We start from the raw sequence: 15,794 nt of genomic DNA on the forward strand, positions 1-15,794 counted from the left end.
CTAAAAAAATTTACAACTGTAAATTTTGATTTTTCAGCTTAAATGCTATTTGGGTTTGACTTGGAAAATCCAACAAGATAATTTTATGTTAAAAAAATTATTTCTAATACTATTAACTGGGCTTGTCGAGTTGAATGTTTTGGAAAAAGATGATATCTGACTCATAAGAATGTTAGAAGTCAAAGTTAGATTTTTTATTTTTTAAATCTCCAAAGAATCAGCAGTTTAAATACTGGAAAACTTTAAAATAAGAAATCAGAGTTGGATATTTTCAAATTCTAGGAATTTGCGTCAAAATTTTTTTTAATCTTAGAAATCGGAGTCAGACCTTATACTTTCCAATTATGTAACAATTGTAATGTTGTGACGCTTTCGGCTGTGATAATAGCGTAGTCTCTGTGTTAACTGTGTCAAGCAGGGTCAAGGGGCAAAACATTCTTATTATTATTACTAGTTTATCGAGCAATGGCGGGTCGCTGGATCAATTATTATGAATAGAAAAATAAACAAATTGGGGAAAAAAAGGATTGACATATAATAATATTGCAAAAAGAATGTGAAAATAGAAAATAGATGCAAACATTGTTTTTGGTTCGCATAAACAAATAACTAGATTGGGGACATCAGCTGTTCATTAGCTGGACATCAGAGAGAACAAACGACTCAAGAAGGGAGTTGGTCTCCATGATGCAGGGAGCAGCATCATCTCAGGCAGCCAAGCTGTATAATATCTGAAAATGCCGGCCAGATCATGAAAATAAATGTTCGTAAATAATTCAGGTATGTGTTGTGTTATTTACATATGTTAAAAAGAACTGTTTGTCTTCAACTGTTTCGATACGTCCACGTCAATCGTTTCCTGTTAGAACTGTTGCATAAATGTTAAAATATACACACTAGACGATCAACTAAATGATACGATGTATATACATACACGCATTTTAGCATGTACGTCGTTATAGAACATATTCAGACACACAACGTCCTGGATATGACCTTAAACTATATCCAGTGGTGAGGCCCCAGCTTGCAGGCTTTGGGGAGTGTGGAGCAACCCTTTAATTGCCATTGCTCTCAGGTCCACTCTGACCTGGAGTGGTAGTACCTGTTAGGATCCCAACTATGGGTTAAATAGAAACTGACTTGAAAACAACAAATATTCTATTAAAAACTTTTCTTCAAAATCTTTGGATTTGGCATTAAATAACCTGAAAAGGGTTGATATGCCGTAAAACAACCAACCAACCAATCATACACACAACGTAACACAATACTAAACCTTTCTGAAACACCATTTAGATGTAGCGCGTTCCATTCTACTCTCAACAATATATGCACCATACGTGGATAAGACTGACGGAGTTAGAGCACTATGGCTAGAGGTCTCTGAAACCTTCGACAAATCTTGTACGAATTAAAGGTTTTTTTCAAGAAAATTAATTTATTACTAGACAAATATTTAATATAATCAGATCTGTTGTAAGACCATTTTGAAAAACATGGCAAGAAGCAAAGGATAGATAACTCTACATTATTTAAACTTGTAAGATTTATGTTGTAATATCTACAATTCCCATTAATCCCTTAAAAATGATTTTCTTTATAAAAATAAAACTTGATTAATTTACATGAATTTTGAAATATGATATTTTCATTTTATCGTAGACCATACAGATTTTTTGTATTTTTGTTTTTAATTTGTTTTTAATATCGGGGAATACTTGACACGCACCAATATTTTTTGTTTTTTCACATTTTTATTTTGTTTTTAATATCGGGGAATACTTGACACGCACCAATATTTCTTTGTTTTTTCACATTTTTATTTTGTTTTTAATATCGGGGAATACTTGACACGCACCAATATTTCTTTGTTTTTTCACATTTTTATTTTGTTTTTAATATCGGGGAATACTTGACACGCACCAATATTTCTTTGTTTTTTCACATTTTTATTTTGTTTTTAATATCGGGGAATACTTGACACGCACCAATATTTCTTTGTTTTTTCACATTTTTATTTTGTTTTTAATATCGGGGAATACTTGACACGCACCAATATTTCTTTGTTTTTTCACATTTTTATTTTGTTTTTAATATCGGGGAATACTTGACACGCACCAATATTTCTTTGTTTTTTCACATTTTTATTTTGTTTCTAATATCGGGGAATACTTGACACGCACCAATATTTCTTTGTTTTTTCACATTTTTATTTTGTTTCTAATATCGGGGAATACTTGACACGCACCAATATTTCTTTGTTTTTTCACATTTTTATTTTGTTTTTAATATCGGGGAATACTTGACACGCACCAATATTTCTTTGTTTTTTCACATTTTTATTTTGTTTTTAATATCGGGGAATACTTGACACGCACCAATATTTCTTTGTTTTTTCACATTTTTATTTTGTTTTTAATATCGGGGAATACTTGACACGCACCAATATTTCTTTGTTTTTTCACATTTTTATTTTGTTTTTAATATCGGGGAATACTTGACACGCACCAATATTTCTTTGTTTTTTCACATTTTTATTTTGTTTTTAATATCGGGGAATACTTGATACGCACCAATATTTCTTTGTTTTTTCACATTTTTATTTTGTTTTTAATATCGGGGAATACTTGACACGCACCAATATTTCTTTGTTTTTTCACATTTTTATTTTGTTTTTAATATCGGGGAATACTTGACACGCTCAATATTTCTTTGTTTTTCACATTTTTATTTTGTTTTTAATATCGGGGAATACTTGACACGCACCAATATTTCTTTGTTTTTTCACATTTTTATTTTGTTTTTAATATCGGGGAATACTTGACACGCACCAATATTTCTTTGTTTTTTCACATTTTTATTTTGTTTTTAATATCGGGGAATACTTGACACGCACCAATATTTCTTTGTTTTTTCACATTTTTATTTTGTTTTTAATATCGGGGAATACTTGACACGCACCAATATTTCTTTGTTTTTTCACATTTTTATTTTGTTTTTAATATCGGGGAATACTTGACACGCACCAATATTTCTTTGTTTTTTCACATTTTTATTTTGTTTTTAATATCGGGGAATACTTGACACGCACCAATATTTCTTTGTTTTTTCACATTTTTATTTTGTTTTTAATGTAAACTTTTTAAAAATAATTCACAATTTTATTAATTTTTTTTTCTAATGAATTTTTTGCAATTTTTGGTTTCTTTTCAGAATCCGGAAAAAAAAGATCTCAATTTTGTACCATGGCAAAAGAAAGGTATGCCTCCATTTTTATTTATTTTTTCAAAAGTCTTGAATATTTTCATATTTCTTAAATTCTAATATAAATTCTTTAACTAAAAACAAACAAAACCAAATATTTATGAATTTATGTTTGTGTCGAATTTTTTGTTTCAGATGTTGCGAAGAAACTTCCGAAAGCATATGACCCTGCGTATGTTGAATCTGGCTGGTATAATTGGTGGGAAGAGAAAGGTGTTCATCAGCCAACTCCTCTTGAGGTAAGAAATAGAAGACATTCGTTTTTTTTATTTTTATTTACTCCCCACTTCCTAAATAAACTAAAAACGTTTGGATTCGTGTAATGATTTCATTTGAAAATTTATTAAAAAGGAAAATGTTGGTAAAACTGCATTTTCAGGGCAATATCATAAAACGATGCAATTTCCAAAACAATATTTTTTCTGAAGAATTTTCCTTGCTACATAAATATATCTTGAAATTGAAAATTGGCATTGAAAGAGAAGAAATACGAAGATAGCTATTAAGAATGCAAGGTTTCAAATTTTTTTTATTACATTTTCACCCCAAACAAGGCACAGTGCCACTTTGATGTAGGCTACTATCGTGGACATAAATTGCAAGGATACTATGTAGGGAGTTGAGAAGCAAGATGTTTATTTACATTACACTATAACTTGTGAATGTCAGTACAGTTGGGGAAGCAGGAACCTAGAAAGGAATTCCAAAGTCTAGCAGTTCTGGCGAAGAAATTATTAGACTAGAAGGCTTTCTGACATCTGAGTATCTCTACAGTGTAGGGGTGAGACTTTGCTGCTTGTCAGGGGTATTTATGTGGAGGGGTACAAGAGCTTGTAGTTTGTTGGAGCATCTCCCATTAAAATACTTGTAAAAACAGGCAGAGGGATGCAACATTTCATCGATGGGAAGGGGGTTGAAGCTTAGCTGACAGTTCGGGACTTATTCGGTTGGCGACTCTCTTTTGAACCGTCCAGGAGTGAGAGACTAGTAGCAGATGCACCAGCCTAAATGTGACAGCCGTATTCCATACATGGGCAAATGGTGGCCTTATAGAGGTACAGGATACTTTCAGGCATAAGTAACTTTCTAGCACGGTAGAGAGAGCCCACCTTCATCACAGTAACCTTGGCAATGCTCTTGATGTATCCGTTCCAACTCATGTTCCCTGTGAATATTAAGCCAAGGAGTTTGAACGAAGTAATTTCAGGTAATGTATCATTAGCCATAGCTATTGGTGGTTGAGAAAGTTTCTTGTAATTATTAAAGGATCGAGCTTAGTCTTGGCAGCATTGAACGTTACTATCCATTTTTGTCTCCATTCCACTACAGACAAGAGGTTTTCCTCTAGGGTTTCTGCTATTGCCTTGGATATGTGACTATTCGTTTCCCCTTATATATAAAGACCACTAGCCTGGGTGCCCGACATTGCCCGGATGTTTGTTGAGCAAAAAAAAAAAGTGCTAGTAGGCAGGTAGGCTCAAACCTGTGACACGAAGGCGGAAAAGAAAGCGAAAGAAAATCTGACGTCTTACCGCTTCTCCATGACGTGACCGGAAGTTCAGAACATTAAAATTAGACAAAGTCAATCCAACTGATACCCTGACTTGCAAAAATGGCTCACAAAAAATCGATCCCTCCTTGTAGAAAACTGCCCAGTTGAGGGTGAAGGAATTAATGTTTTTGGCCAATTTTTCGATATTTGTCGTCCAAGACATTGAGTTTCAAAACGATACCATCCCATGAAAATCTGTTGCCTTTGTCGAAAGTTTTAGGCAAACATTCAAACAAACATACATACATACATTTAAACAGACGTGAGATTTATATTATAGATGGTGTTGTCAGCAAATATGCCCATCTCAGAGACAATTTTATCAGGGAGGTCATTTATGAATATCAGGAATAATAAAGGTCCAAGGATCGACTCTTGAGGTACACTCGCATTTATATCATACTAGACTACCTGTGATCCGTTGGGTCAGTATGTTATATTAGTTATGGAATTAATGTATGAGTGTGACACTTGTGACATAAAGAAAATAGATTTTGTGGAATAACAGAAACATTTCTATGAAAGTATATTAAAATGAAAAAAGAATATACATAGATTTCTATGAGTCGTTCTGTTTATAATTGTTTATTTTTGAAAAGAAAAAACTTACAGCCATTGAATTATTAGTGGTTTGCCATACTTATAGATAAATGTGCACGGAACAGATACCATAATACTTAAGTTAAATTCAAATTTTGATATATCTTTTTAATTTAAACGCAAAAAAAAACCCAATTGGGATGCTGAAAACGTACACAGTAAAACAATGTTTTATTGTCGTGTTGATTATTTATTTGTAATGCAATTTAAAAAAAAATATTTTTGGGGTTATTTATTTATGTTGGTAGTGTAGAAGAAAATGTATGAATGTTTTTAAGAAAGGTTTATTAAAAAATGGAGAATAAATTTTAAAAAAAGAGGAAGGCGGTGGGTAAATCGCCGTTGTAAAATGCTCTTATGGTTGTCAACGGGTTAAAGTAGATTTATTTGTAAGAAAATTGCGTTAAAATAACTTAAATGTAATATGGAAATGAACAATGTAAAAAATGAAGAAAGTATTAACAATTGTTTATTTGGATAATTTAAATACGAAAAAAAACAATTGGGATGCTGAAAACGTAAATAGTAAAGCAATATGTTTTATTGTCGCGTTGATTATTTGTTTGTCGTCTGCATGCACAACCGGAAGTTGTAAACCAGATGTTGAGTTACAACACCTGTTACAAGGTCATTGGAGTTTTATAATTATATAGATTGTTTTGACATCCAACCATGATGGTCAACCTGAATTTATTTAAGAAGGATTTACAGGCATGGGAATATGTAAAAGATAATACAAATACCTAATTGATACTTGCATTCAGATACTTCAGACTACTGTCCTCATCTTGAGTGTTATTTTCGTAACGTTTCGGTTGATAAAACCTTTGACCTTCTTCAGGTATATCTTGTTCAACTTGAGAATTTTGAATGGAACACTTTATTTAATCCATGGGGGTAGCATGCTCTCGTTCCGTGAGCCATGACTGAGTGGAAATTGTAAGTAATTCACAATTGTATTTTGAGTGTCACCCGTACTGAAGAAGGACTCTTGATGTAATGAATAAAGTACTTGGTAAAATTTAGTTTAAATCACACTCTTTTGGAGGTTGAAGATTCAGTCGCCAGGGTGTGTGTGAAACCCAAAATATAATTGTGAATTATTTAAGACTTCTACCTTGTCATGGCTGATGGAATTGACCATTCCCTCTCTTATATATTTATGTAGTCATAATGAAGAGGAGCAGATAAAGAGTGAAAGGGGGAGGAAAGAAATAGAAGAGAAGGGAAAGAGTGAAAGGGGAGGATTAAATAAATGTGGATTAAATAAAAGGTTTTGTTTAAAATTTTGTGCAGATTCTCGAATTCAACAAGATTGCATGAAGATGATCAGAAGTTACATCAACCGAAACGTTATGAAAATAATACTCAAGATGAGAAGAGTAGTCCAAAGTATCCAAATGATACGATGTAATTAATCGTCATCTAAAAAATTCAGAAACTTATCAGTTTAGTTGAAGAATTCACTTTTAATGCACATTAAAATGTGAGCTTTTAAAAATAGTTTTTCTTTCTTCCTCTTTCCTTTTCTTTCTTCCTCTTTCCTTTTCATTCTTCCTCTTCCCCTTACATACTTCCTCTTCCCTTTTCATTCTTCCTCTTCCCTTTTCATTCTTTCTCTTTTCCCTTTCTTTCCTTCCCTTCTCTTCTCTTTCTTCCCCCTTTTTTATACTTTCCCTTCTCTTTCTTCCTCCCCTTTCACTCGTTCTCTTCTATTTCTTTCCTCCCCCTTTCATTCTTTACCTGCTCCTCTTCATTATGACTACATAAATATATAGGAGAGGGAATGGTCAAATGACACCTCAAATGCATAGATTTCACCAAATAATTATCTGGCTGAAATAAATTAAATTTTTTTTTTAACTTTTTGTTTTTGTATTTTTTACATAGGAGCTTCCCAAAAAGAAAAAGTTTGTTGTTTGTCTCCCTCCACCAAATGTGACCGGTTCTCTTCATCTTGGACATGCGTTGACCTCTTCAATCCAAGATGTTCTTGTCCGATGGTCAGTTTGTATTTTACACCTATTTTATTTCATGTGAATTAATCTTATAGAACAGGGTCGGCAACCTTTTGTAGCATGAGGGCCAAAAAGCTATGCTGATTATAGGAGGTGGGCAAACAGTTTTGACTACATTGCCATGGAGGACAACAATGTTATTAAATAAGTAAATAATTTTATGTGCGTTTGAAACAAGTATTAATATGAGTTAAACAGAAACACTTGTTTTACTTCAGAAATATTAAAATAAATAAAAAAGAAAGAAAAATTGCATGTTTTACAAAAAAAAATGTCATTATATTCTGCTCTGAGTAAGATGGCGGGCCAAACAAAATTCACTAGAGGGTCAGATTTTGGTGAACAAACACAGTACGACAACAATTAAAAAATTGTTTATTCATTTCTTTGGATTTTCTCTAAAAGAAAAATTTTTTTTTTTATTTATTTATGTAATTTTTTCAACTGCAACAGTTAAGTTGTTCTGCTGCTGGTTAAAAAATGCTGCATTAGTCTGAAATAGTAAACTTAATTCGGTATTAACATAGTAATAGTATGGTTCGGCTTCAGACAGATACCAAATTTTCATTATTAATAGAATTTTGAGTTCTTGTCCAGAATACCCCTTCTATTAAATAACAATTATATAAAAAATTTTTTTTTAAAATCTGTATGATGTACATACCTGTGACAAAATAAAATTATAATATTCCAAAAATTATGTAAATTCATCAAATAGTTTTTTTTAATAAGAAACTCAAGTTTTATGAGTAACGGAAGAGCAGCTGTCTTGTCTGCAATTTTGAAAATAATTAAAAAAAAAAAAAACACAAAGGGACATAACTCAATACTTCAAACTTATAAGATTTATTTTTTAATGCCTATGAATTCTCATTAATCACTTAAAAATTATTTTCTTCATAAAAACAAAACTACTTGATTAATTTACATAACTTTTGGAATATGGTATTTTTGTTTCATCACGAGTATGTACATTCTGCAGATTCTTCTGTATTTTTACTTTTTAATATGGGAATAAGAACCAAAAATTGACTTATGGAGGTGGGGAGATTTCTTTTCTTTTCTACAGCCCTTTTTTACACAGAAGAGATGTTACTAGTCTTTCTCTACTCTGTCATTATTTTTATGGTAAGTCTTTGACTGAGTTCCAACCTCTTAAATCATTCACAGCTTTGTCTAACTACAACCACTGTAAAGAATTTTTTCTTTCCTCCGTATACTTAAAACTAAATGGAATTTCCATGAATAAAGTTCTTTTCAAAGAATTTTTCATCTGTGGAATACAATACCACGATACTGCATCCCTGCAGCCTACAACATGGTCATCTCTAAATCCAATGTCAACAATTTTTTATCAAGCCATCCATTTAAGTGTGTGTGCAGTCAGCACAACCCTATTCGGGTTTAACCGGCTTCCTACGAAGGAGGAAGTTTCATGGGAGCATGAAATTCACAAGCAGTCCCCAGTCACATGTATATCCCCGTTAGGTTTTTGCAACTTTTTGCAGGGAGGTGTCAACGTCCTCCTACATACAGCGCCTAGAACATCCAAATTGGTCACTCATTTTAGTAATGACCAGACTCAACGTTGCTTAACTTCGGTGATCTGACGGGAACCGGTGTGTCAATGTGATTATGCCATATATAATTTAAGTAGTCAAATTTGACCCATTTAATGCATCATTTCCAATCCTCTCGTGTTATTATTCATCATCAATGGACAATCTCTTTAACTCTTATCTTTGAGCGACTTTCTGGTTTAATTAAGTGATGATTTATTAATAAAAAACAAAGAGTATAGTTTCAGCTTCGGAAAGACAGATCCCAAATCTCCATTAGTAATAACATTAGTAGAAGTATAAACACACTCCTCAGCTATGTGTAAAATGGCAACTTGTGTTCCATTCATCGCTTCCAATAAATTTTTTTTTTTTAGTCTTGTTCTCTTCAAATAAGTTGCATTGCTGCTTGGACATAAGGGGCTACAACATAGTCCCCTATAAACATGGTCCTAAAGGACCATGTTTACAGGGGACTATATAAGGAGCTGAGTGAAATATTGGTTTACATTACATTTAAAGTTTAGCATGTCAGAGCAGTCAGGACAGCAGGGAGGGAATTCTAACGTCTAGCAGTCCGAGGGAAGGAGCTGTTGGAGTAGAATGCTTTCCTGCTTGTAGGGACATCTATAGTAAAGAGGTATTTTCTGACATCTATAGTAAAGAGGTATTTTCTGACATCTATAGTAAAGAGGTATTTTCTGGCATCTATAGTAAAGAGGTATTTTCTGGCATCTATAGTAAAGAGGTATTTTCTGGTATCTATAGTAAAGAGGTATTTTCTGGTATCTAGGGAATAGTATGATTTTGTTTCCGAACAGGTTTGTTGGAAGGTATGTACATTAGGGGGTGGGGAGGGGTCCAAACGCAATGTGTTTATCATAGCACACTCTATTAAAATACTTTCATCACTAAATAATCTGAAATTGTTGATTTTATTTTATTTTTTTTCCTAAAACAGACAAAACAAGACTGAAACTTTTATTCCTTCTCTTCCAGGCACCGTATGCGGGGTCACCAAGTCTTATGGGTACCTGGCACTGACCATGCAGGAATTGCTACCCAGGTTATTGTAGAAAAACATTTGTGGAAGACAAAGAAGACCAAGTTAAACATTGGACGAGAGAAATTCGTTGAAGAAGTTTGGAACTGGAAAAATCAGTAATTTTTTTTTGATTGTGTAGACGTTTATAGATCACAAATTTTTTCTTTAATTCACCTTCCCCCCCCCCCCCCCGCCCCAGTGTTGGGAAGTGAAGAAGGAAGAGAAAAATGTATAACATAAAGAAAGGAAAAATGAATTTATCGGCAGAAAAATAAATAGGAAGTTGTTCGCAAAGGCACACAAAAAAAGGTGAGATAGGATAGTTGATCAGTGTGTGGCAATAACATGAACAAAAGATTGCTCAATAATATTTTGGAGTTAGTTTTAGGAGTGACAGTGGGTTTTATGGTGGTTGGGAGGAGTTTTTAGACAGTCTTGGGTTGCGATGGTTGACAATAGTGACAGTTGGACACAGTTGAAGATAGATCCTGACTTGGACAAGATCGAAAAGCTTCAGAAGGCCGAGATAAGGAAATGAATTGATCAACTGATGACAGACTTTTCCCACGATGGTGTCACACACCCAGAGCCCAACTGACACCAATAGATTGTGTTTTCTATTTTTTCTTTTGAGTGGTTTTATTTTTTCATATGTACTTGTGAACCTGTGTGCAGCCATTAAAGTGAGAGACAACAACACGGCCAGAGGAGAAAATGAAAGAAAAGACCATGGAACCAGTGTTGTGGTCAGCAATCATTATTGAGCGTGGTAACACGTAGGTATCACAAAGTTTGTATGCGTGTCCATCAGGCATTCTAAGTGGGGAGTTGTGCAGCCAGATGTTTGTTCACATTACATTTAAACTTCTGCATGTTGATACAATCAAGGAAACGGGGAGTAGGAAATAAATATCAAAAGTTAGCAGTTTAAGGAAAGAGGTAGAAATCCCTCAAGCATTTGGGGACCTCAGCAATAAAGGGGTGGGGTTTAGCTGATGTTGAGTTGGTTGGAGGTATGTTCGTCAAAGGAGTACCAGAGCAACAAGTTCATCGGACCACATTCCATTGAAGTACTTATAAAACAAGCACATTGCAGTGATAGGACAGAAGCTGGAGTTCTGCAGACTGTAGGACCTTTTAAATTAGAGATTCTAGATATTTTCCAGTTTAGCTAAGAAAACAAAAAATGTTGTAAAAAGAAACAAATGTTACCAAAAGCAAGATGAGTCTTCTATCTACCTGGATAAGTTTATTGTGTTTTTAATTGAATAAACACTTGAAAATAATTTGAAACTGTTGCGTTTTAAGTTAGAAATAATTGGCTGACATTAGCTGTTCATTTAGGGAGTCTCAATAATCGCTCAAAAATTGAAAATTAAACAAAATACTAGTAGAAACCCACACAATAAATATTATGGTTACATTTATTGGGTATAACTTATCTTGCCTTTGGTAACATTTATTTGTTGCTTTTTTTTTACCACTTTTTTTATTTTCTTAGCTATACTGGAAAATGCCCAAGATTCTCTGTTTGAGAGAAAGAGACTAAATCTGAAAACAATACTCCATGCATGGTCGATCGGTGATTATTGTAGAGATAATACTGGGGCAGATTGCTGAAACAATCTTTCATTTGGTGCTTATTTCCATGGCAAGTGCTCGTCTGAGCTCTGATCTCTGGTCCCCCCTCGCCAATCTTTCATGATAGACACTCGTCTAAATGAAACCATTGTCAATAATTTCCCCCACATATTATCTGTGCCTAAATCAAAACGTAGATTCCATGAACAAAGCTTCTTTCTTAGAACTGCGTGCCTGTGGAACTCTCTTCCATCTGCCTGTTTCCCACCTGACTACAACTTGGATGTCTTCAAGTCTAACATAAACAAATTCCTGATGAACCGTCCCCTTAAGTAAGACACTTTATCAAATCTCCAATACTAACGATTACTACGATACTATCTCATTGATTACTGTACACACAATAACTCTTATCCCCGAGTCCGAGTGGCTTCTGGGTCTTGATAAGTGGTGACCACCATGTAAAAAAAAACAAAAAAATAAAGGCAGTTTTTTTAAATTATCTAAAAAATTTTTTCTTTTCTTTTCCTTTCACCATCATTCACGTGGGAGGGTCCTTCCTCTTTCTTGAGCTTCATTTGCATAATCAAGAGTTTTCCAAAATGCCATTTCATATAAGTAAAAAAAAATAAGTAAATCGGTTATCTTTTGGAATAATCCTAAGGCCTAAACAACAATTAATGGCCATTTGAATTCATATCTGCTATCTTGTTTTTTTTATCCAAAGAAACTCATAACATCTTACCTATATTTTAGGTAACTTCCCAAACAAATTCAACCACCCCAAGGAATTCAATTAACTGTTTCTCTTAACAAGAGTGGCATTGAGATGAGACTTGTCGAATTGCTAAAAGGCATCATTTCTGATATTTTTTGGAGACATTTCATAATCCAAGGTGCCAGCTTTTTCAGCTAACATATTTTTAATGGCTGTTGGGTGTCATCCCAATTATCAGGAAACAAAACAGATTTCTTCTTTATCAATTCAATATATCCACAATTTAATGTGTATTAAATATTAAATCAATACCATAACAACCTTTCTTAATGCTCTTTTTTCCACGACCATTATCGTCATTATTGTTACGTTCAACGATACTGTCACAAAAAAACAATTCTCCCATTTAAATTACTGTAAAAGAGAGCAATTCCTTAATTCTTATAAACTACTAGATTACCCGTGACCTGTTGGGTCAGTATGTTATATTAGCTATGAAATTCATGTATGAGCGTGACACTTGTGACGTAAAGAAAATAGTTTTTTTTTTCACATAAAGAAAACATTTCTATGAAATATATTAAAATGAAAAATCACGGACAGATCACTCAAACATGAAAAAAAAATCCTCCCTATTCGTGTAAAGTTACCTATTTTTCCAAATAATCGCTCAAAAATCGAAAATTAAACATGATTTTTCTACGAATTGAATGCTGACGGAAGTCATTTAGCAGAAAAAACGCACAGGAACCTACCGATGAGAAATATAAGAATGAAAAACCCATATTGGAATCCTTCAACCAAGTTATAGAAACTTAAAATCTAAAAAAAATAATTAATAAAACCTGAAGCAAAAAAATAAAACCTGAATAAATTGATTGTCGTAAAATGATTTAAACCAAACTACAGCTATCAAAAATATAGATTGGTTGAAAATAAAATATTGGATTGATTAGTGACAGTTGTTAGCTGTCAATCACAACAAATTGTGCTCTTATTAAATGTAATCTTTTTTAATTTCAGAAAGGGAACTCGAATTACTGAGCAGTTGAGACGACTTGGAGCTTCTCTTGATTGGTCAAGGGAATATTTCACACTGGATGAGGTAAACTTGATTTACTTTGCTTTGCTAGACACTGCCACACCTCTTTCTTTTCACCTAACCCAACTCTTCACTCCTATGAATTCCTCTTTCCTTCCCCACCTCTATCAATCACCTCTTTCCTTCCTCCACCCTCTTTCCTTCCTCACCCTGACTAATCACTTCACAACCCTATCACCTCTTTTCTTCTCTATTCTTTCTTTACTCCACTCCATCTCCTCTTTCCTCTTCTTTGGCTCACCATTCTATTCAAGTTTGAATTCTTTCAAATTTCTTTGTAATTTTGAAGGGTTACAAAGTAATCTTTTCTTTTTATTTTTCAACTATTAACAAACTATTAAACTTGTTTGGTCTTTTAGATTTTTAGATCTATGAGTGTGGCTTCTGTCTGCAAAGGGAAATTAGGGAGGAAGTGGTTTGAGGTGTCTAAGGTAGATGGATGAATTGTTGGAATGCTTGCTACCTTTATGCAGTGGCTGCACACGTTGAAATAAACCATTGAGGAGAATGGGGATTGCTATAGTACTTCCATATGGGAACGTGCTTCAATGTCTGTTTTGCACCATTCAGTTATCTTATTAGCACATTGTTCAGCAAGAAGAGAAAAGATGTGTTTTCGGATGGCTTCCCAATCAGTCTTTTCGAAGTAACTTGTTATTTTAAGCATCAGCATCTCAACTTAAGGACAAGAACTTATGGTCTGTTCAAGTGGTTTTTTGATAGTTCGTTTTTTATCCATTATCCTTTTTGATGGATATTGAGGGCATTTTCTTGTATTTTTGTCTATAGCATAGATTATATAAACTCTGGATTGCTGGCCTGATGAGTTCATCTGGTCATTCTTCATGTCCCTCCTCTCCCCAGGTGTTGCAGGTCTATTCCCTGTCACCATTCAACTGAAAGTCAACAGACTAGACATGTCTCTATAGAATATTTGCTACCAAAACAGTAGCAGAAACTTGCTATGAAACAAGCGACCAACAGAAGATAGCGTTGTTTGAAAAAAAAACAAACTGTACCGTGTAGACTTGTATATAATTGTGTTTATCAGCTGTTTTCATTTGTGGGATATTTCATTCCGGTTTCTAAATAATGTTGGATCATCAGGAAAGAATATGCACCGTTTCAGGGCATTCTCGGTGGCTTTTCTGCATATTGTCCCCTCTTCACTGATGTGAGGCTCCATTATTTGAATTGCATTTAAATCAAATGAACTGTTCAATATAATCAAAATGATAAACAACCTCATTTGATTCATTGCTTTATACATGTTTTCGCATCAAATAGATAAAATTACGCCATATTTTCAACTTCAGATCTAAATAGATTCCTTCCAAAAGTATCTTGGTGTTACCAAATCAAGCTGTCTGAAAATTGTTTAAACTCCCCCAGCTTAACATTCGCACCCAATATGAATTGGAAGAAATACATTGAGGACATTGCCAAGGTAGCTGCAGAAAAAAGTGGGCTCCCTCTGCAAAGCTAGAAAATTATTCACACCTGAGAGTATCTTGTATTTTTACAAAACCACAATTCACCCATGCATGGAATATTCTTGTCACATCTGGTGCATCTCCTGTTGGTCTCTCCCTCTTAAAAAGAGTTAAAAAAAAAAGAGTCTCCAACTTAATAAGTCCTGTACTCCAACCTCTGTCCCATCGCCAAAGTGTTGCATATCTGCCGGTTTTCCGAGTACTCTAAACACTATGCCACGGGTCCTTGCAGACACAAGGACCCGTCGTGCAGTGGTTAGAGTACTGGGAAAAATCAATTGTAAAAGTGACCTTCTCCTGAAGGTTGAAGGTTCAATCCTCAGTGTGGGCGACTGAAATATACATTTGCGAATTACTTAGGACCTCTACCCAGTCATGGCTGACAAAACAAGAGCATGCTACCCCCATGAAGTAAATAAAGGGTTCCGCTCGAAATTCCGTCCAAATTCCAGAGTTCAACAGAAACATTCCGAAGTTCAACAAAATACATCTGAAGAAGGTTGGAGGTTATATCGACCGAAACGTTTTGAAAATCACACTCAAGATGAGAACAGTAGTCCGATGAATAATAATACAAACATCTTGTTGCTCAACTTCCTAAATGCTTCCTTGTAGACGTGATTCCAATTAGAAACTGCTCACGTTCAAATTACAATACACCTTGAAAAGGACGAATAAAAAAAAATACACTAAACATTGATGTTATCGGGGTTTTTTTTTTCATGTCTGAAAAGCTAAACACAAAAATAACAACCAAATTAAGCAAACCAACTGCCATGAATAAATATTTGAAGATATGAGATGCTGTAAATAAGTTTCCACAGTGACATCAAACTGTGCACTTAATATCTCTATAGAT

At 33.9% G+C, this 15,794-nt stretch overlaps 1 protein-coding gene across 1 annotated transcript in view; it reads left to right on the plus strand.

The window, feature by feature from the left end:
• The window catches only part of LOC145268780 (valine--tRNA ligase-like), a 116,632-nt gene that overhangs the window by 16,707 nt on the left and 84,131 nt on the right, over positions 1 to 15,794 (plus strand). Inside the window, exons 2-6 of the mRNA XM_080124392.1 lie at positions 3,217 to 3,262; positions 3,403 to 3,506; positions 7,310 to 7,422; positions 9,996 to 10,157; positions 13,364 to 13,445. Coding sequence (XP_079980518.1) covers positions 3,217 to 3,262; positions 3,403 to 3,506; positions 7,310 to 7,422; positions 9,996 to 10,157; positions 13,364 to 13,445 — 507 coding nt within the window. The remainder of the gene's footprint in view (positions 1 to 3,216; positions 3,263 to 3,402; positions 3,507 to 7,309; positions 7,423 to 9,995; positions 10,158 to 13,363; positions 13,446 to 15,794) is intronic.

This window comes from Euprymna scolopes, chromosome 44 (assembly GCF_053919585.1).
Source record: "Euprymna scolopes isolate OS-2025 chromosome 44, ASM5391958v1, whole genome shotgun sequence".
Lineage (NCBI taxonomy): Eukaryota > Metazoa > Mollusca > Cephalopoda > Sepiida > Sepiolidae > Euprymna > Euprymna scolopes.